Here is a 22923-nt window from a genome sequence, read left to right as displayed (position 1 = left end):
GGTTTCGGACTTCAATTTTTAAAATGTGCAAAAGTAGCCAGCATGCCTGGTGGAAAATATTTTTCTGATAATCGCCCAGCAAAGCAGCTGCTACAGAACAAGCAAAGGAAAATCTTGTTCCAACCTCTCCAGGACATTCATCTCAATTCAACTTTCATATGTGCATTTTAGGCTTGTGGCCTTTCTCAAAATCCAGATCAGAATAATTTGCCCATGAGAATAAATATGCATAAATCTTAGAACATTTTTCAAACATCAAACTGCTCCAAAAGCTACTGCAAACTCGAAACCACTTATCAATGGTGAAGCTAGTAAGACTTCTAAAATCTTATTAAATACACTTCATAAAATCTTCACAATCTACACGTGAACTGCAGAAATGACTTCACAGCTGTTTTTATTAGAAAGGTTTTTGCAAAGTAATACAGCTTCATACAGCTATTGTAAAACAGAGTTTTTGAATGAGTCAAGTAAGCAATTTCACAGCTGTAGCAAAGCATGTACGGGCTCTTCTTCGAGTGGACCATTCCAGCAGTCATGGCTTACCATCGTACTTTATTCCAGGTCTGCGTGGCACCCAGTGGCGAGCCGGCCACCATCGGAACTTGGATGGGACACTGTTGTTTGTTCATCACAAGGTCTAGCTTCTCTTCTAGCGATTTGCAGGTTGCCTCTAGTGCTTGAAGCTTTGCCTCTATACTGTCCAGTCGTAGACATATTGTTTGGTTAAGTGAAAATAAGAAGGCCTAGAAAGGAAAATCAATTTGAAATGTAATATGGGTTAATCAAAAGACATCTAATCGATAAACAAAGACCTGTTACGCTCTATTAAACATTGATCATTTGTCAGATTTCAAATAAATATTTGTGCATAATCTTCTATAGCCTTAATTGTACGCCCCTTTCCTTCGCAACATATGCCACCATACTCATATGTTGGACTGTCCTGGTAACTGTGCCATGCTGACCATTAGTGGTGACGTAGGATGCATGTGACCAAAGGCACACAGGAAGCAGACAAATCAGTCTACTGATTGAGGAATTCCGCCCTTCCTTATAAAACGCCAACCAGGTAAGAGGAAGATGAAGTATGCTTCCAGAATTTGTAAGAAAATGAATCCGCTTCATCATTAACATGATGTTGAAAGTGTCCAACGCTAAAGATGAAGTGGAATATGGCAGAAAGGAGAGACAACATATTTTAAGCACATCTCTCTGCGGGGCTGTCCAAACTAGATGCCTGCCCTGCAACTGACTCATGTATTACTTGCAGAAGAAACATGAGAAAGCTCAGGTGGGTTATAGGGGAATTTCGAAAGTGCTGTGAGAAATTGCAGACACAATCGTTCAGAAGAAAAGTTGACTTAAGTTTCACAAGTAAGCTATATTAGCAGATTGTATTTCCAACATGGAAACGACACACAAAATAGACAATAAATTGCTTCATCATTCTTTCATTTGGATATTTGGATATTTGGAGGGGTATTTATAAAGCGCGGCGTTCGCTCCGGAAGGAGCATCATGGAAGTTCAAGGAAGTTCTTACAGTTCCTGAAATAAGTTATTTATGCTTGCTAAATTAATTTCTTATTCTGTAAAAATCCAAATTAAGCTCGTTCACTAAATTTAAACACAAAACAGACAATAAATTGCTAGCATTCATACATTTTACAAGAATTTTTTACAATTCCTGAAAGAAGTTATTTTAGCTTGCTGAATGTTTTCCAATTAAAACGGAGTGGAAACAGCATATTGAAAAGAGGCATACAGTATTCACATGTATTAATAGGTGAGCCTATGCAATTTTTTTCTAGGTTGTTTTGGGAATCTGTCTATGTCCACCACTTGGTTTCTCAAAGCTCCGGGGATTTATAACTATTTATATTTTTTCTCAATTTGTTTTTTGAAATAACATGGAGGATCCTGACCGGTTGTTAATTATGGCACAAGTTGCTGGTGAAAGCTAACTAACTTAAAAAATTCCAAAGTTGTAATAAAAGTCAAGTTTGTATTATTATGGTGTAGCTTGAAATAGTTTTTGTATACTCCCATAACTTTTCCTTTTTTCACGAAAAAATGATGGTTTTTTTTTTTTACATTTTCTCTGTGTATCATAATTAGGATGCAGCAAAAACCCAATCAGTTGAAAAGCCCAATAGCTTTGAAATTTTTCCAGCTAAATATGGATGATTACTTTCACTCAAAACTGTTTTACAGTGTTTTTGTTCGAGTGATACATTACATTTTTAAAAACATTTTTATCATATTCATTTGTCAGACTATAAGTCGCGTATTTGGTAACCTTTATCAAATAACAAAAATGTAACAATTATTCGAAATTAAGCTTTGCTGCCTCAAGGAAAACAATAAAAACCTATTCCTGGATGTTTCTGTATGCCCCAATCAAACGACCTCTACAAGTATCAGCTAAATACATTAGAACTATGGCCACACCTTAATGGGATGATGCTGCGTACACAAGAAAGAAGGGCTGGTTATACCTTCAAGTTGATTCATATAAAAATCAAAGCTACTTACTCCAGTCTTCAAAAATAAGGAACTGCTTCCTGCGTACAGTCTGAGAAGGCTATCTGCAGCTACCGCCTAAAGAATACAAATGTCTTCATGCTTACCAATAGAAACCCTAGCTTAAACTCTGTCCCACACAATGCTTTAGGATTATCTAAAATGACATGTACCCTGCAACATGTGGAAGACCATCTGAACAAACTTAAGAAAAAAGTATGGTAACTTTCTTACCAAAAGATCTGTATAGCGATTATACTGCTTCACACTAGTTTACAGGACCTTTGCTAAGGCAGAAGGAGGGTTGGATTCACAACTAAAATATGGGGCCCGTTAGGACGACATTTGTCAGAAGAGCAATCTCGCTCACCAGTCAAAAAATAGTTGCATTGCACACAGGGGAAAGCATTGCTTGACCATTAAGAATGCATTTGCTGGCATTTGGACCCTTGTTAGAAGGTGAAAAAAATCAACCTTTATGAGTGATCGTACATCAAAATTTAAATTTGACACCAGGTGGTTCTTGCTATGTTGGGCACTACGAAGCAGTCATCTCTGGCATCAATGCTCACACAAAACAGCAAGCAACAGATATTTTGCTCTGGCCCACATTAAATAGGTGAGGAACATCCAGCATAAAAGAAGCTTCAAATCATCACCCTCTGTGAGTTCAAGCACTGTAAGAAAATGTTAGAGGAGTGTTATGAATTATTTTAGGGCTAGGAGGAGGCCCCAAGTTCGATGGTGTCAACATGAAAATGATGTAACTCTTGAGTATAGGATGCATCTTCAAGAAGAAATTACCGATGGAATGGTGGTGATGGAAACCAACTGGTTAAGAGACAGGAAGGAAACAGCTTCGAGCAGGCTAAGTTAATTCTGACCCTTTGAGCGAGTAAAGTAAAAGACTGGCTTTACTGAGCAGCCACTGATATGTGAGTTTGTCTCTGTATGCCATTGCAGTGATGACTCTGTACTCAAGTCTTGCCAGTTTGACACTCACATGGAGGTAGCCACCAGGTCTAGAGTTTTGTCTGGGGTTGACTTATTAACTAAAACTAGAGGAACTATTTGCTGAGTTGCACACCGGGATAAAAGATCCAGGAAGAGTTGCACACTGAACGAAAGCTGGGTTAATAGTGGATTGGCAAGACTGAATCACCTCTCTCACTCGAATGGTAGGTGACCCCTTCAGAAGTCAAACGGACATCTTGAATGCCTGCCTTTGTGATAAGGAGCTTCATACTTCTAAGAGACGATCTGTTCTTCTGCATTTCTGAGGTCACATGGAGCACTACTCCTTTTGACTTTCCTGCAATATGGGTAAAGGCAGGTGGTTTTGTGGTAATGATGGAGGATCTTCACAATCATTGTTTCTAGGAGGGTCCTGGACATCGTTCATAAGCCTCATGGAAAAATGGGGAGGGCAAACCCAGCTTGGCTCTGGAGCGGCGTGCTCTGCAGAGGCTCTGGCAGAGCTCCATCTCTGGGGTTACGGAAATCAGTGTCGGACTACAGGCCTTTTAAATCCCTGATGTTCAAAGTCACTGAGATGAGAGATTTTGGAACAACAAAGCAATGGGGGAGATGAACTTGGCAGCCTGACTCGAAGGGTGTCTTTGTTTGTGGTCAAGCTCAGGGAATTGCAACAAACTACTCCAGCCACTGAAACAAAGATTTCTTCCATTGAAACCATAGTGAACGTCATGATAAAAGGCTCTCCACCACTAAAACAAGTTTGGACTAGAGTCTATGGCAGTAGATGTGAAAGAATTTGCTCGGGAAACAAGACTAGTTTCGATTTGGAGCTATATCTGCACTGAACCGCCTTGAATCTCAGGCAGACTACATGATGCAGGACACATTTTGGGTCGTCAACATAAGAATTCAGAGATCCCCCTCAGTCCCTGGGGTCAGGTTACCCTCTTCACAACCTGATCCAAGCTTTTTAGATATCCAGATCCAATCCCCAGGATCACTACAAGGAGCTGACGTATAAAAAGCACGTAGACTCCCCACCATGAGCAAAACGGAAATAAAGATTCTGATGTGGCAGAATTGGGTAGCCCACAGGAAACAGAGAGAAAGTTCTGAAACTTCTATAAAGAAATCGACCACCAGGAAAAAGACAGGAAATAGTCAAAGGTTTCAGTCATGGACGAATTGAGTAGCCCACAGGAAACAGAGAGTAAGTTAATAATAATAATATGGGTATTTGTTAAGGTTTGGTGGCACTCTACGGTGCGTCCCCACGCTTCAAGAGAGAAGCCAGATTAGGAGATACAGTAGCATATGTCTAACTACTTGCCAGGACCGAGATTAATGACTGCGTTGGTATCTGGGGGAAATAGCCATGTTTTTAGTCTCCTTCGGAACAAAAGCTCCGATGGTTCCATCCTCAGATGGAGGGGAAGGGAATTGCATGCCTGAACAGCTAGAAAAGTTCTGAAATTTCTACAAAGAAATCGGCTACTATTGAGGGATAAAGAATTCAGATTTTTCCACTCTACAGCAGGCTACCCCGAGAACCAGAGAAAAACAGATTAGCATTAGAAAAATGCAACTCACCCTGGCTCTGGATGCATCTGGCAAAGTTGAGTGTGACCTTTTAAGAGAATGTGTCATCTAGTTACACAGAACAATGAAGCTAAAGTGTTTAATGAGGCCAGGACGACAAGGTTTGAATAAATGTTGTTGAGGCATGGAGAAGCTGGGAGACAGAGTTTACATTAACATATTGGACAAGGCTTGGCATAATGTTTAAAACCGAACGTTTTTGACTAGAGTTTGTATGTCAAGACTAATTGCTCCAGTGAGATGTTACCTTTAGCTTTTTCTTCCTCTTCTCATTTTCTTCCCCCACCCTCATACTCCCCGGTGTCTAGCAGGGACAGTTAAAGGTACCTATTTATTTTTAATCATGATTTAATTTTGTTTTGGTTGTATATTTTGGTTCAGCTCTCCCTGCTTACCTGGTTGTCCTCTTGGTGGTTGTATGTGTGATTTTTTCTGACCCATTGATATTTTTTTCAACAACAGGTCTCAAGGGACATTAGCCTCATCTGGTGCCTGGCCAAGAACCCGAAAGAACAGCTGTTCTCCTGGCAGGAGCTTCTCATACCCACTTTTTCTGCCCTCACATACCCACTAGGCGAAGCTTTTACTTGCATCCAAGGAACATATACGTTCCATTTTGCAGCTTAAGCGTTATTATTATATTGGATCTTGCCAGCTTGTTAGGTCTGGTTGTTTGTTTCTACGAAAGACTGTTCTTTTGATGCATGTTTTTATGAAGCATAACACAATAATTGTCCTTGCCTGTAAGGTCACAGTTCACACTAATGGTCTCAGAGCAGCAAAGCGCACACATCGCACAATGCAGAGGTCGATAGAGAAAGCCTGCTGCAAGCAAAACGGCACTCAGGTACCCCATGCTTGCCTGCACTAGCTGTTTTAGTCTCCTTCAAGTCCTCGGCAATCGCTGCCCTGTTCTTGATAATCTTTTCAGAATAAGGTTAACCCTTACAGGCTAATTGCCAAAACCAAGTTCAGCTGCAGAAGAGTGAGGCCGGGGGACATTTGTGCAAATGCTTTGTCACAAGTCTGTCCCCTCATAATAGGTCTGTAAGTGTGGAGTAGCCCAGGGGAACAGACAAGAACTATAAACCATCTGGTAAAAAAAAAAGCAGAAAAACTTGAAAACATCATTATCATGCCCTTTCCACCATGGTGATTAGGTTGGCTGCCTCAAAAGTCAATTGTGAAATTCTTATTGCTATGATCGTAAACCAGAAGGACGTTGCTTTTTTGTTGGTAGCAGCAGACGGGGAAGGGGATCTGTAAAAGATTGTCCAACTAGCAGTGTATCTGGCTTCCAAGGCCGGGGGATTACAGTGCCATGGACTCTTGTACTGAAAGTGAATGATGAACTTGGAAGTAAAGCCCACATCATCTGAGAGTCATCTAAAAGAAGCAACACACCATCCTCGAGACTTCGTTTTGCCAGATACTTTCTATTCCACTTCTCTCTGCTACAAAGATAGCAAGGGCGTCTACTGTCAAATCATCAATGAAGAGTGCTTAGAAGGGTAACCAGCTAAAATGGAATGCATTCTGCTGACCCAGACTTTGATGCTTCCTTTCTAAAGTAATTCATCCCTCATCAAAGTTGATACTTGAGGCAAATAAATATTTTAAAAGTAAGATAAGGTGTTTTGCAGTTAACTATGAACTGTAAGAGTGTGTCTGGCTGTAGATTGGGTGGGGTTTTAGATTGAGAATTTTTTCTGCATGTATGCCCAAGTTATAGCTATGATTCAGAAAAGGGGGTGGTGATGAACAGAGTGTCTGAATTAAGCAGACCACTCTTACCCAGTCCAAAGATCAGGGCTTGATCCATCACCGTTATTTAGCTCACTGCCCCATCCAGCTCAGAACCTGGCTATATGCAAATTAGTCTGTCCCTGGCCCAGTGCATCATGGGAACAGGGCAGACCAAACTACCAAGCCAATTCTTCACCAGAAAGGAGACAAGCTACCGGGGACCGGTTTCTGGCATTTCAGCCTCGTCGGCCCGGCTTGCTTGAATCCTGATGGAGCAGTGAGCAAGGGACTCATGTCTGAGTATACCCTGCTATAGCCGAGGATATTGAGACTTTTTAAAGATGATTTATTTAAAATTACTAAAGCCTTGTGCTTTATCTTAATAGGCAAATCTCCTGGTGTATGTATAAAGCTTGCAAATGGAAGATCTTTAGAAGTTAACTTTGAATCTTAATATTGAAGTATAGTGCGGGATGTGGTGGTAGGACTGGATATCTATAGCATGTATTTTCCTAAATGCCCATAAATATTTGCTACTTTTCTGTACGAAAGTTGAAGCTGGCATTTGCTTGGACAATTGCCCACTTATTTTGCTTTCTTCATATCCTTCTTGGGCAGTTTTGCTAACATATCGAACGTAAAAATATTTGTTTACTAAGGACAATTTTCATTTGAAGAAATGTGGTACTGACAGTTTGACAGTTTTCAGATTTATATGCAGCCACGGCCGGTGGTAGGTGTAACTGCAGGGCGGTGACGTAGGGAGGGGCAGGGTAAGGGGTTGTAATGTATGGATTACGGACTTTAACAGGTAAGTAAACATATAAATAAATAAAACGAATTTTGTTGTGTGCAGTGCATCACCAAAAGCGATGCAGTGCGCGCCACGAAATTCGTTTTATTTATTTATATGTTTACTTACCTGTTAAAGTCCGTAATCCATACATTACAACCCCCCACCCTCCCCCTCCCCACGTCACCGCCCTGCAGTTACACCTACCACCGGCTGTGGCTGTTTATATGGATTTAAGGCAACTGGACTTCTGAATCCCCGGGCTAGGAGTGCATTTCAAGGACTGTGCCTGCCCCTTACGTTGCACTAACAGCTTAAGATCATCAAATCTTGAGGATGCCACAGGATTGGATCTAGAGTTTGAGTTCAAAAGTAATTGTTTTTATCTTGTGGACTTATTAGAGTTGTTAGGTGACACGTCAGCATGTATGCAACCACTATGATCACTTTGTGTTGTTGCCTCTGCAACAATGGATGGTGGATGCACAGTTCCCCAGACTAACATCTGTGTCTAGCATGCAAGCAATAATATACAGAAAAGTAAAAATACGCACAGATGTGCTAATAGAAACTACTCAACTACAGAGGAGCACAACAGCTGAGTAACTATTGAAGGGGATAACTATTGACAGCTGCAAGGGATGCCACAGAAAGTAATGCTGAAATAGAAACAACACTACAAAAGTCAATAAGCATGACACCAAAGTAGACCAGAAGACCCTAAACCAACATTAAAAAGCCACACTAAAGAACAAGCATTGGCAAAGCCACTAGGTCTCGCCTATGAGAGCTATAGGCTATGGCAATGTTTTATAGTCATGCTGTATAGCAGCACTGATGCTTTCCAGTGTGGCTAAAACTAATTAAAAAAATTGCTATGACGGAGCCAGGGCTAATATGCTTTTTTTTAAAGTGCATCAGCACTGGATGCCTCCTACTTCTTTTTTATTATTATTTTTAGCCATTCTGCACAGCAGCCACGCTGCTACACGGCATGGCTACAAATCATTGACAAAGTCGGCAGTGCCCATGCTGTGCAGCATGAACAAAAGGCAATGGCAGAGCCAATACTCTTGAAGGCAAGACCTTCTGGCTTTGCCAATGAATGTTAGGTCTCACCCATCACCCGTGTGATTCTGAGCAAATCAGTCAATCTGACCCAGTGTGGGAAAAATGACATTTGGCAAAAAATAATATCATCAATATAAAAAAAACCTGTCCCTTAGACGTTAGGGGTCAGTAAACGTATATAAGCAGCAGAGAGACAAACTGACAATTTCTACTGCTACACCACCAAACTTAATAATTTATTCTTTGGGTGTATTACCGCATGCCTTCCTAATTTCTTGTTAAATCAAAGGAGAGAGTGAGGACTAGGTAAGCTAGTCCGAATCCCCGGTATTATATATCAAAATCAAAGAAGGACTAGCTAGGTTTAGAGGAGAAAGAGACTCAATGAAGTACGTATGTCGGCAAACCAGTCGGTTTGTTCAAGAAGCCCTCACCCACCAACCTAGTTGGTGGCATGCTTCATCATCTGGCCCACCACAGTGACACCGAATGTGTCCCGGGTGTGCTTCAACGCCAGTTTACTGCGGAGCTGGTATATTCGCTGAGTGTGCAGTGTAGTGAGTGAGAAGGTGAAAGTTAAAAAACCATACAGTGGGTCCCAGTACCCGAGGGTAATGAAAATTACTTTAATTTACTGGGCCCCTGTTGGTTATTTAAAAGGCAGACGGACGTGTTGGAGTATAGATTATGACCTCCAGCGTCCTGTGTGGTCTACATGTTTCAGCCTGGCCTTTTTTAATTTGAAACAGGCTTTCCTCAGGACCAAGTGAGTATGTGAATAAAGTGCAATTTAAATAAATAAACTAAATTATAGTGGTTGTATTGTTTTTGGCTACGTGTAGCACTCTCTAAGGTGCTATATGGGTGAGAGGGGGATTCCCTCTCGCTTTGCTACACAACACATTGGGGACATAGACAGACGTACAAAGTAGAGTCATGTTAGCATTATATGACAAGTTGCGCATCATTCAGCCGGCTTGTAAGGTGAGTGATCGAACTATGTTTTGGCTAGGGTGTGGTCGTGTCAGTGACAGGACCTGCGTGGGTTTTATCTAGAAACCGATTGTAGTGGTGAGCTAGAACAGCGGATATGCGTGGTGAGGTACAGGTAAGTAAAAGAACATTATCCTCACACAGGCTATTTGCTGTACAAAGCTTCCTTGGGTCACCTGGCAGAGAAAGAGACCCTGAAAGAAGGTAGTAACAGTGATGAATTGCATCCGACCTGTAGGAAAAAAGATATCAACAGCTTACCCCAGTAGTTGCTGTAGTGCGTGGTCGATTTACTCACGGGATTGCCGGTCTGGTTCCTCCTTGGACCTATCGTCCTTCTGCGGTGCCCGAAATGCGAAAGGAGAACCTTGCAGATCGTGTTTAAATAGCCCCGTTTATCTTTTTCACCTGTGTGAGTGTAGAGATAGAGGGAGGGTTGCAGTCGCGCAAAAACGCTATGTCATTGCCGCGGGGCGCATGCCCAATGGTATAGTGGTTCTCGTGCCTGCGCATTGCAGTGCTGGAGGCGCCTGTAGGTGTGCACATGCGCAAAGGGGAGACAGAGGTTGTGATGTGGGAAACACCTCACTGGATAGCGCGTGTCTATGCGCGGGTGGTTGGGGCATTCCGAAAGTGTGACACTATGTGTGAAACGGTGCCATGAGTGACTGCATCATTCGAGGAATATTAATAAATTTTGATTAGTGTCACGAGGAGATTCCCAATGGGGAGTGTGAAGCACAATGGGGTATTGAAAAATCCAGATTAATAAGCACAACAATAGAAACCATGGGCTGGGTTGTACAGGTGAGAGGGAAAGGCAGGGAACATCATTATAGAGGGGAGTACTCAGTTCAGATTGTTAAGGAGTGCCACGGTATTGAGTCATTCAGGCCTACAATATGTGTGGACAATCTGTATATCCAGCGTTGTTCTTTCTGGAGAAGGTACCTGTCGTTATTTTCTGTTGTGTCAAACTGTTCTATGACAGTCCATGTGAAGTCGTTGGGAGTATGGTTGTGGGACAGGAAATGATCTGTTAATTTGCTTATGTTTTTGCCACATCGAATGGTACTCCTGTGTTCTGTCATTCTGGTTCTGACCTTGCGGGTGGTCATCCCGACATATCGTAGTCCACATCTGCAAGTTATTAGGTATACCAAATTTGAGGAGTTGCAATTTGTAAACTGCCGTTGTGTCCATGTTTTACCTGGTTCCAGGTCCAGGGTTTTGGACGGTGATGTTAAATGGCATACGCTGCAGTTATTGCAGGGTTGGTGTCCTGTGAGTTTTGGTAAGCCCCATATGTTGAGGATTGTGTTGTCTTTGGGAGCGGTGTTGGGTCTGGGTCTTGTGTAGACTAGTGAGTCTTTGAGGTTTTTAGCTCTTTTGTAGGCAAACCTCGGTTTCTCCCAGTTTCTGCTGCCTGAATTGATAATCCTCCAGTTTCTGTTGATAATATTGGAGACCTGATTTGATGCAGTATTGTATGTTGTAACACAGGTGAGAGTGGGTTCTTCAGGTGGTCTGGGGATGGTCTCAAATAGTGCCTCTCTATTCTGATTCCGCGCTCTTTTACAGGTGGTTTTTATAATTCTGGAGGGATACCCTCTATCCTCCAATTTATGGATTAGGGCAGCTGATTGTTGTTTGTAGTCCTGGATTTGACTGCAGTTGCGTGTGAGGCGCAAGAACTGTCCATAGGGGAGGTTTTCCCTTAGGGGTCTAGGATGGAAGCTATCGAACCTGAGGAGGGAATTCCTCGATGTGGGTTTGTAAAAAGTTGTGGTTGTTAAACCATTTTGGTCTGCTTTTATATTCAGGTCCAAAAAGGCCAGTTCAGATGGACTGCTGGTACTTGTGAATCTCAGGTAGTTGTCACGACTGTTGATCCATAGAAGGAAGTTGTCTAGGGTCTCCTGATTGCCTTCCCAGATGATGAGAATGTCGTCAATGTAGCGACGCCATAGTTTGATGTTGGTTGAGTAAGGGTTGGTGGGCGTTTGTACATGGGTCTTTTCAAAATGGGCCACGTAGAGACCAGCTACGCTGGGCGCAAAGACACTCCCCATGGAGGTCCCATTGGTCTGTAAGTAAAGTTTTCCTTCATATTCGAACTAATTGTCCTTTAGTGCAAGGGTTGCGCATTCCATGATGAAGCTGCGGGGGGTCTGGTGATCCCAGATGTTATCCATGAAAACCTCATGCAGTACTTTCAGTGTGGCATCTTGTGGCAAACTGGTGTACAAGCTCTCTATGTCTAGTCCGACAAGGAGTTGGGTTGTCGGATCGAAGTTTATTTCTTTGATGACGTTGAGGAGATGTTTTGTGTCTTTTATATATGATGGTGTGTGTTGAACCAAGGGTTTGAGAAAGAAATCACAAAAACGGGACAGTGGTTCTAGGAGTGATTGGATTCCCGACACCAGGCAGACCGATCGTGTCGGGAATCCAATCACTCCTAGAACCACTGTCGCGTTTTTGTGATTTCTTTCTCAACCCCTTGGTTCAACAGACACCATCATATATAAAAGACACAAAACATCTCCTCAACGTCATCAAAGAAATAAACTTCGATCCGACAACCCAACTCCTTGTCGGACTAGACATAGAGAGCTTGTACACCAGCTTGCCACAAGATGCCACACTGAAAGTACTGCATGAGGTCCTCATGGATAACATCTGGGATCACCAGACCCCCCGCAGCTTCATCATGGAATGCGCAATCCTTGCACTAAAGGACAATTACTTTGAATATGAAGGAAAACTTTACTTACAGACCAATGGGACCTCCATGGGGAGTGTCTTTGCCCCCAGCGTAGCTGGTCTCTACGTGGCCCATTTTGAAAAGACCCATGTACAAACGCCCACCAACCCTTACTCAACCAACATCAAACTATGGCGTCGCTACATTGACGACATTCTCATCATCTGGGAAGGCAATCAGGAGACCCTAGACAACTTCCTTCTATGGATCAACAGTCGTGACAACTACCGGAGATTCACAAGTACCAGCAGTCCATATGAACTGGCCTTTTTGGACCTGAATATAAAAACAGACCAAAATGGTTTAACAACCACAACTTTTTACAAACCCACATCGAGGAATTCCCTCCTCAGGTTCGATAGCTTCCATCCTAGACCCCTAAGGGAAAACCTCCCCTATGGACAGTTCTTGCGCCTGAGACGCAACTGCAGTCAAATCCAGGACTACAAACAACAAGCAGCTGCCCTAATCCATAAATTGGAGGATAGAGGGTATCCATCCAGAATTATAAAAACCACCTGTAAAAGAGCGCGGAATCAGAATAGAGAGGCACTACTTGAGACCATCCCCAGACCACCTGAAGAACCCACTCTCACCTGTGTTACAACATACAATACTGCATCAAATCAGGTCTCCAATATTATCAACAGAAACTGGAGGATTATCAATTCAGGCAGCAGAAACTGGGAGAAACCGAGGTTTGTGGTGCGTAATCAAGAGAGAGAGGTAGGACCAGAAAGCTAGTCCATGTCCCCGGTTAATATATGATTAAATCAAAAAGAGACTAGCTCAAGTTACTTTTAGGGGAGGGGGAAGACTCTGATATGTTTTGTCACGGAGTGTGAACACCCAGCAGGTGTGTTCAAAAAGCCCTCACCCACCAACCTGGTTGGTGGCATGCTTCATCATCGGGCCCACCTAGTGGCACCTAGCGTGCCCCGGGTGTGCTTCAACGCCTGACTACAGCGGAGCTGGTATTTTACTGAGTGTGCGGTGAAGATAGTTAAGGAAGTGATGTTAAAACGGCTGAACGGTGGTCCCAGTACCCGAAGGTAAAATTAGACTTTAATACCTGGGCCTCCGTCAGCGGTTAAAAATAAGGCAAGGGGATGTAAGAGGCGAGTTACGACCTCTCACATCCAATGGGTCAACATGTTTCAGCCAGTGCCTTATGACTAGACTGGCTTTCTTCAGGACCTAAAATAAGTGAGTGCAAATTACCTAGTGGGGGTGTAGGGGAGACTATGTGTCTACACGCCCTAAAGTGTATCTACGTGTGAGAGGGGGATTCCCTTCTCAAGACCACGCAAGTTATTTGCTCAGTCTGACCTCAAGGTTGGGAGGTGGCAAAAGGCTTGACCAGTACTTCTGGGTTGAGCCTGCTCTGGACCTGTAGTGCCTCCTTCGCATATCACAATCCTCAACATATGGGGCTTACCAAAACTCACAGGACACCAACCGTGCAATAACTGCAGCGTATGCCATTTAACATCACCGTCCAAAACCCTGGAACCAGGTAAAACATGGACACAACGGCAGTTTACAAATTGCAACTCCTCAAATTTGGTATACCTAATACTTGCAGATGTGGACTACGATACGTCGGGATGACCACCCGCAAGGTCAGAACCAGAATGACAGAACACAGGAGTACCATTCGATGTGGCAAAAACATAAGCAAATTAACAGATAATTTCCTGTCCCCCAACCTTGCTCCCAACGACTTCACATGGACTGTCATAGAACAGTTTGACACAACAGAAAATAACGACAGGTACCTTCTCCAGAAATAACAACGCTGGATATACAGATTGTCCACACATATTGTAGGCCTGAATGTCTCAATACCGTGGAACTCCTTAACAATCTGAACTGAGTACTCCCCTCTATAATGATGTTCCCTGCCTTTCCCTCTCACCTGTACAACCCAGCCCATGGTTTCTATTGTTGTGCTTATTAATCTGGATTTTTCAATACCCCATTGTGCTTCACACTCCCCATTGGGAATCTCCTCGTGACACTAATCAAAATGTATTAATATTCCTCGAATGATGCAGTCACTCATGGCACCGTTTCACACATAGTGTCACACTTTCGGAATGCCCCAACCACCCGCGCATAGACACGCGCTATCCAGTGGGGTGTTTCCCACATCACAACCTCTGTCTCCCCTTTGCGCATGTGCACACCTACAGGCGCCTCCAGCACTGCAATGCGCAGGCGCGAGAACCACTATACCATTGGGCATGCGCCCCGCGGCAATGACATAGCGTTTTTGCGCGACTGCAACCCTCCCTCTATCTCTACACTCACACAGATGAAAAAGATAAACGGGGCTATTTAAACACGATCTGCAAGGTTCTCCTTTCGCATTTTGGGCACCGCAGAAGGACGATAGGTCCAAGGAGGAACCAGATCGGCAATCCCGTGAGTAAATCGACCACGCACTACAGCAACTACTGGGGTAAGCTGTTGATATCTTGTTTCCTACAGGTCGGATGCAATTCATCACTGTTACTACCTTCTTTCAGGGTCTCTTTCTATGCCAGGTGACCCAAGGAAGCTTTGTACAGCAAATAGCCTGTGTGAGGATAATGTTCTTTTACTTACCTGTACCTCACCACGCATATCCGCTGTTCTAGCTCACCACTACAATCGGTTTCTAGATAAAACCCACGCAGGTCCTGTCACTGACACGACCACACCCTAGCCAAAACATAGTTCGATCACTCACCTTACAAGCCGGCTGAATGATGCGCAACTTGTCATATAATGCTAACATGACTCTACTTTGTACGTCTGTCTATGTCCCCAATGTGTTGTGTAGCAAAGCGAGAGGGAATCCCCCTCTCACCCCTATAGCACCTTAGAGAGTGCTACACGTAGCCAAAAACAACACAACTACTTTAATTTAGTTTATTTATTTAAATTGCACTTTATTCACATACTCACTTGGTCCTGAGGAAAGCCTGTTTCAAATTAAAAAAGGCCAGGCTGAAACATGTAGACCACACAGGACGCTGGAGGTCATAATCCATACTCCAACACGTCCGTCTGCCTTTTAAATAACCAACAGGGGCCCAGTAAATTAAAGTAATTTTCATTACCCTCGGGTACTGGGACCCACTGTATGGTTTTTTAACTTTCACCTTCTCACTCACTACACTGCACACTCAGCGAATATACCAGCTCCGCAGTAAACTGGCGTTGAAGCACACCCGGGACACATCTGGTGTCACTGTGGTGGGCCCGATGATGAAGCATGCCACCAACTAGGTTGGTGGGTGAGGGCTTCTTGAACAAACCGACTGGTTTGCCGACATACGTACTTCATTGAGTCTCTTTCTCCTCTAAACCTAGCTAGTCCTTCTTTGATTCCTAATTTCTTAACATAAAAATTAGGGAAATTCCTTGTGAGTTTCAAAAAGACAGTCAAACAGAGAACAACCAGATGTCTGGAACAATAATTTGCACAGTACATCAAAGAACAAACAACCAATATGAAAACATGTGAGAAGAACAAAATGACCCCTCACGGGTGCACCACCCTCGGGGCAACTGGCAGGTACTCACCAGGTTAGGCCCCTTTTCTCATCATAGGTAGTCATTTTGTTCAAAAGTAAAAAGTGTCCAAAACCAAAAGCAAAACGTGTGTAAAGTGCAATGGAGCAATATACATTCACTCCTTTTGTGACAAACAGTGATTAAAATCAACTGGCACACCTTTCGCACAGTTTTATTCTGGATTATAAAGTGTAATCCGTTGAATTAAAAAGGCTGGTAGCTAGCTCTGCATACCATTACCTATAGCCAACATGTTTCTCTGCCTCTAAAATGTTTGGCAGATTTGCCAGGGCTCAACACCTTGTCACCGCACCAATGTTGGACACCTTGTTCTCTGAGAGCTCTGTCAGCACACTTCTTTCGTACCAGCTGGAGAGGTAAATCTCTTAGCTCCTCATATGAGCCTTTATTTGAGTAGATTAGGCCCGTGCGATTGTCTCATCAATCGTACAGAGCTTCACGGAGCTCTATGTCTCACACATAGAAAGCAATTGCACCCATGTTCATGTCTTAGTGAAAATAAATATGTAAGCAGATAACATCTGAAGTCACAATAAACCTCCATTTCAAAGGAGAAAAGGGGTTCTTTGAAGTGCATGTGGCATAGTAAAACATTGCAACACATGGGGTTCAGCAGGGAAGAAGAAAAATAAAAGTACTTGCTCAATCACAGCTGAATCAGCGGAGGGCCAGCAATCAAACTGAAGCAGTACTTGGTCTATGCTCCAGCTGAAAAAAGAGGACTGCAGCCGGCAGGTGGTAGCCAATTAGAAAGCAGAAAATAAGAGTGACAATGTAGCCCAGGAATGTTAAGCAATGAGTGAGCTGCAAGCTTCTTGTTGTATACAATATCTCGCAAGCAAAAGCGCATGCACTGTCACAGGCGAGACCTAAATTACAGGCTGCACACTAAAGGGGAACTGGGACTGTAAATTAAGTAGGGAAACAAAAAGAAAAATATTTGGAAAGCAGGTAAAAAGGAAGCCTACAAAGTAATCAACAAACAGCATGCCTACAGGGAAAAAATATGATAAATGTTAACACCATATTCACCGTAGGATCCTCACAGCCTACTACTCCACTTAATGCGAAATGGGTACGATGTGCTTCAATACGAAATGCTTCAATATGAGATTTGTCAACACTCCATATTATGGATATGGCCCTCTTCCTGCTATGTACAACAATGTCTAAGCAAAAGATTTTTATGTAAACAAACAAAAGTATATGCAATCTATGTGTATACCATTTCTACATGTAAGTAGAGCAGGGACCCAATAGTATATAAAAATGCATTAAAGTAGTCATTACATCTTTGGTGTGCTCCTATAGTCCCAATTACATGTTCCTGCATAAAGAATACAGATGGTTATATGTATTCCAGTCCTCAGTGTTCCACCTGGTTTGCGATTCCAGCCAACACATTTTGTCCTACCGTGGCATGCAAGCCAAGTGTTTCTCAAACTCTGAGGGTGGCGTATTACTGTAACGATCTAAAAGATTGATATGGACATTAAGGGGCCCTAAAAGTAGTGTGTTTGCTTAAATAGGGGTCCTGAAGGTTGGTATTTATGCTGAGCAAACGGTTTGGAAGTAATTAGATCTCATTGAGGTATATCATCTTGATGCAGTCTCTGTCCACATCCAGATGACCCGCCAAAGAAGTATTAATTTCCTTTAGTCGTGAGTCGAACACATTTTAATATCCATATGAAACTGCCACTGCTCCCAGCTTGTTGGGACAAGTCCCATTCTTCAATTCTGGGTTTTACTAGGGTTGTTGCTGTCTGGAACTCTAAGCCGTTGGAAGTGCAATTTTGTTCGTACCAGGGAGTTTGGGAGCTGTTTTTAGGTCTCGCTTAGCTCCTTTTTCAAAAGACCTCTAGTGTACTATCCCAACAACTTACAGCCGGCTTGACCTTACCCATTACTTACCATTAGCTGCCTTTCCTGTCACTTATTTGCTTGCTTCTTATTCAATAGCTTCCCTTCCTCTTCTTTCGATTGACCCTCCCCTGGAGCATAGACTCTGCCATCCTTTTGCTTGGATCACTTCTTTATTGGTCAAATTTGACTTTTTTCCTTATTTTAATCACTCAATAAGTGTGCATGTGTTTTCCTGCTTCCTCACTTGTGTGTTGCCACCCTCCACACCAATCACTCCCCCTCTGGTTACTGTTGCTCCCTCCTTCCCCCCATTTGCTCCTGTCCATGTGTGTTGCTTTTCTCATTCAAAGACTTGTCCCCAACCCCACGCAGTCCATGTTGCTCCTTCCTATCCCCACCCAATCCATTCCTTCCGTCGTCCATGGTATAAACCTTGACCATTGGACCCCTATAACTCGCTCCCACCACCTGCTCCTCCACTGTTTCCCCACCACTCATGGTCCAGAAATGTTTTCTTCTTTGTAGGGTCCAGCAGTTCTCATTTGCTGGTAGGCCGCTCCAGTTTCAAAAAAGCAATTGAAAAGTATTTTTTTTATATATATTGCTCCAAGTGGCATCCTAAATTTTGGATCAGTAAATAAAGAAATAAAATGATGCCTGTGTCATTATGTAAGGACATACATAAATCATCACGCTTACTAAATAGAACAGCCACCAGCAGGGGCACAATCCATGTGCACTCATTCTTTTCTTTTTATGTAGATTCTGCACGTCGGCAAACAAGTTTTTATGTTTGCCAATGCTGCAAATCATACTTAAAAAACAATTGGTAAAAACAATAGGTCAAAATGGCTTTGGAAGCTGTAGATTGTTTTGGCATGGTCACAACATCTTGTAGTTTAAAAATCCAAATTTCGGTTCTATGCACAGTAGTATAACTTAGTACTGAATTTTAAGTGATGTTGTTTCTAGATGCGTGGAGTCCAGCATAAAACCATACCGAAGGTCAAAACCAGCCATTTGCGTTCCAAGCCTCCCAGTAAAAGGGAACAGTGCATTAGAAGATGTGTGGTGACTTTATCCTGCGAACGTTGAGAAAGTAGTGATAATTGACACAGTCGCTTCAGGAGCGATCCACTGACTTTCCATCAGTGGTAGGCCTCAGCTCACCACAGAACAACAGAGAGAAAGTTGGGAGGTCCTTCTTGGAGGGAGGGAAACCATAATGTGGTGTGGCTGCAATGCCCTGCAGAATGAATTAGGACTAGTGGTTAGGTTGGGATGTAAGCAGCACTTTCAAGTGTACAGTTTTCATGGTGGGTACAACTGTTTAAGGGTATTAGATTTCAGGGTGTTGGTTAGAGAAGTTGAAAAACAGTCACGCACATAGAGCAGATCATGCCGAAGGGTGCAAGTACGAAGTAAGCACCTTCCTATAGAACCATGTCGATGGAAAAGCCAGCACACAGAACGTGGATCACTACGCTTTTCCTCAGGTTCCAATGGACGCTCGATGATTGTCCTCCACACGGCCAGCATGATAACACATCATAAGACAAATCATGGGGCAGAAAACATGGATACCTCCAAAAAGGTGTGGCGCAGCGGCCAAAGCGGCTGTCTCCAAAGCGTGGGCTCACGGTTCGATCCCCGGTGACAACTCAGCTAAGCACCATGTGACTCTGGGCAATAGCTCACTTAACCGCATGCGTGCGGCGCGAATTCCCCGCCCATGCTGACTCCGCCTTGCGCGGGCGGAGTCATGACGGAACGGTTCCGTCATCAGCACAGCTCAACCGACGCTCATGACGGAACCGTTCCGTCATCAGCATCGAAGGGGTTAATCTCCCCGACAGCCTTTAGCGGCTTGAAACCTTAAGGGGTGATATGCTTGCGCTTTACAAATATGGATTATTTACATTAAGTCGATTAGTCACTGAGATTCTGACTTACCACCTGCCACGCTGCGTCACGGTAAGCAACACTGGCAATTGGTTCTACATACACAAGGATCAGGAGAGTTTAAGAGGGAGTAGTTAAACCCACTGTTCAGTGTTAAAAAAAATCTTCACAAAACTTCGTCCAGGCAACTGCTACTGTGCAGCTAGAGTTAATCCAGGGATTATACTTGCTCAAAAGTAATCCCCAGAAGACCACAATTCTGTCTACTGTACAGTCTTAAAAAAGGAACTCAACAGTTTCCATCAGTTGTAAGGAAGTCTCCAAAAGTCCAGATACCTTCGATTAGTTTTCTGAGTAGTCCCATTCCCCCTTCCACTTCCCATAAAAAGACACACACAAGTATTCTGGCACGGTGCCTCGGATACAAACCAGAACTCGAATCCTGACTGTCTGCCTCGCATGCTGTGTCTTAAGAACGCAGTAAATCATTCCTATAGAGCGCTGCAAATGACCACCGTAGAAACTCTGCCAGCTGTCATGAGGCTGAAAGGAAGCAAACACTGGCCCTTCCTGGCCCTGCTCTACACTTGATGACTTGTGTAGCAAATTCACATTTCATTCATGGAAACAAAGCAGGTTCCATTTCCACCGTCTATGCACAAAGTAGCGCCTGGTAGCATCACTCATCCTCGACAGACCCTTCCTTGGGGACCACCAGTCACAAAGCACAAATATTCGAATGTAATTTAACATAGGTTGATACATAGTAATGTAAAGTATATGAACACATCCAAGCTTGTGTGAGTGGGCTGTGCATAGCTCACGGAGCACTGACGTTTAAGCATTCGCACAGTAGGTCTACTGTCAGCAACAATAAACAAGCACTAGCAAAGACAGCATCTCTGGCCTTCACAAACTGATGTGACGGTTAATTATTTTTTTTATTGCAAGCATATGCCACCAACAATAAGATAAGACAAAAGCTAAGAAAGCATAAGGCTAAAAGTGGAGGACGTGTGCTTGCAATAAAAAAATATATTTAAAAAATGAACATTTTAATCCAATTTCACAGGTACATCCTATCAGGCAGGATACTTAAGAGCAGGTATAGCAGTGATGTTTCCTCCACAAAGGTGGAGGAGTGTCGCCCCACTGCTCACAGAGCAGTGTAAAAATAAAATAAAATGATACTAACTGAAGTTATTATCATTTTATTTTTAGTATCGTCAGGTTAGTGCGAGGCGGGGCTTGTCTCCCCTGATATCGGGGAAGAAGAGTGGTTGCTGCCCTCTAAAGGATGCATGACCTTTTGGCCAGCCGTTTTGGCCTGGCCAAACTATCAAGCGCCGTTTGCATGTTCTCAACCCAGGCTGCATTACAGCCTGGGTGAAGAACACACCCAGGCTCCCTGTCCCCATTTCAGCGCCGAACTACGGCACTCAGACCAATACAACGCTGCATTGCAGCGTTGTGATTGGCTTAGGAGAGCTTGGGTGCTTACCAATCATAATTCTGCATTGCAGCATTGTGATTGGCTATGGGGAGGCTGGGTGCTTCTAGGAAGATGAGCGGAGGAGACACAACATGGAAAAGACGTGGGAGAGGAGGAGAAGAGATGCGGCAATCAGGTAAGAGAATTTTTTCTCCATCGTCTATGATGTTACTTGGACACTGAGGTGGTAAACTCAATGTTATTTATTATTACTGCTGAATGGTCCTGCCAAATCTACTCACTCAACAGAACTAATCCTATGGATCGATGGATCAGTTGCACAAGGGAAGAGTCGTAGGGAAGCCTTGCTCCCTCTAAATGTACTCTAAGAACGATATTTAACCCGTGTCCTGCCAAAACTCTCTCAACAAAGCATCCACATATATACATAAAAAAGGAATACTTGACATTCAACAACCCTTCCTTCCCCAACACCCTCTGCCACTTATGTCCCCACCACACCCTCTGCACTCTGTGCTCTATGTTGGAAAGCAGTAAGTCAGTGTCATCATGTGGACAGTGGCTCAGACCAGTGTCTGCCTCAAGAAAGGTTTTGGGGCTCAGTTTCTCTTACTCGGTCAGAGCAGTGAGTAACAGTTTCAAAACCGGTGTTCTTAATAAAAACAATTGGTGTAATTCGTACATAAGAAGAAAATATAATTCAGACTATGTCAGATTTGTTCACTGACTTTTGAGTAAGAAATCCTTTCTTTTATTCCAAAAGGTTGCTATATACAAGTGGCTACTACCGTAGTTCAGTCTTGTCTGAACTATGCAAACTCGTACTTCTTGACCTCCCAAAACAATCTCCATTAGAGACTTCAAAGAGTTCAGAACTCCATTTCCCTCTTAAAAACAAATGTTCCCACAAAGACCACATTACTCCTACCTTAGCTCAGTTACACTGGCTACCGGCTTAACACAATTCTTTCTAGCCAATGAAGTGCTAAGGACGAAATGGGCTGATCCTCCGCACAGCCAATGGTTCTGAGAAGGAGCCCACCTCTTCTTTATGACTCAAGGGGTTAAAGTCTCAGTTATTCTTTGTAAGAGTCTTTATTGATAAGCTTCCGCCTTCTTAGTCAAGAAATGTTGCTTCTATTCTCCATCCAGAACATTATGTTCCGCTGGTGAATATTTCTGTGTCCTCCTAATGGTCATGACTAACACCTTCAGCCAGAGGGTATTCTCTTATCCAGCTGCCAAAGAATAGAATCATCTCTTTGTTTCTCTCAGGGTGCCATCTTCCCAAACCTTATTCAAACAACAATTAAAAACCTGCCTCGTTAAAGTGCCTTCAATTATTAGCGGTGTACAATAAAGACTTTTAGATATATGGGATGTGTTATCTCTAGCACCAAGAAGCTATGGGGCTAGATTAACAAATAACACACATCTCCTCTGCTTGAGGGCCCTACAGTTGCCAGAAAATCCACATTCAAGCTGCCATGTATCACCCACAAAGCAATAGTTGGAACAAGACTGCTTTTATTGAGGAATAAAATCACCAAATACATTCAACAAAGGAACCTTCACTCCAGATTGGCACCTCACCTCATTATCCCACCATGCAAGAGAAAAAACATAGGTGGCACATCTTTCTCTG

The 22923-nt window shown here is 43.2% G+C and overlaps 1 protein-coding gene across 2 annotated transcripts in view; it reads right to left on the bottom strand.

Moving 5' to 3' along the window:
• The window catches only part of BANP (BTG3 associated nuclear protein), a 1144281-nt gene that overhangs the window by 907375 nt on the left and 213983 nt on the right, over positions 1 to 22923 (bottom strand). For both annotated transcript variants that reach the window (XM_078669175.1, XM_078669176.1), the window contains one exon: positions 547 to 746. In XM_078669175.1, coding sequence (XP_078525301.1) covers positions 547 to 746 — 200 coding nt within the window. The remainder of the gene's footprint in view (positions 1 to 546; positions 747 to 22923) is intronic.

The sequence above is a fragment of the Lissotriton helveticus genome, chromosome 12 (assembly GCF_964261635.1).
Source record: "Lissotriton helveticus chromosome 12, aLisHel1.1, whole genome shotgun sequence".
In the NCBI taxonomy this organism is placed as follows: domain Eukaryota; kingdom Metazoa; phylum Chordata; class Amphibia; order Caudata; family Salamandridae; genus Lissotriton; species Lissotriton helveticus.
The sequence above is the reverse complement of the archived record's forward strand: the minus strand, read 5'-3'. Positions and strand labels throughout refer to the sequence as shown.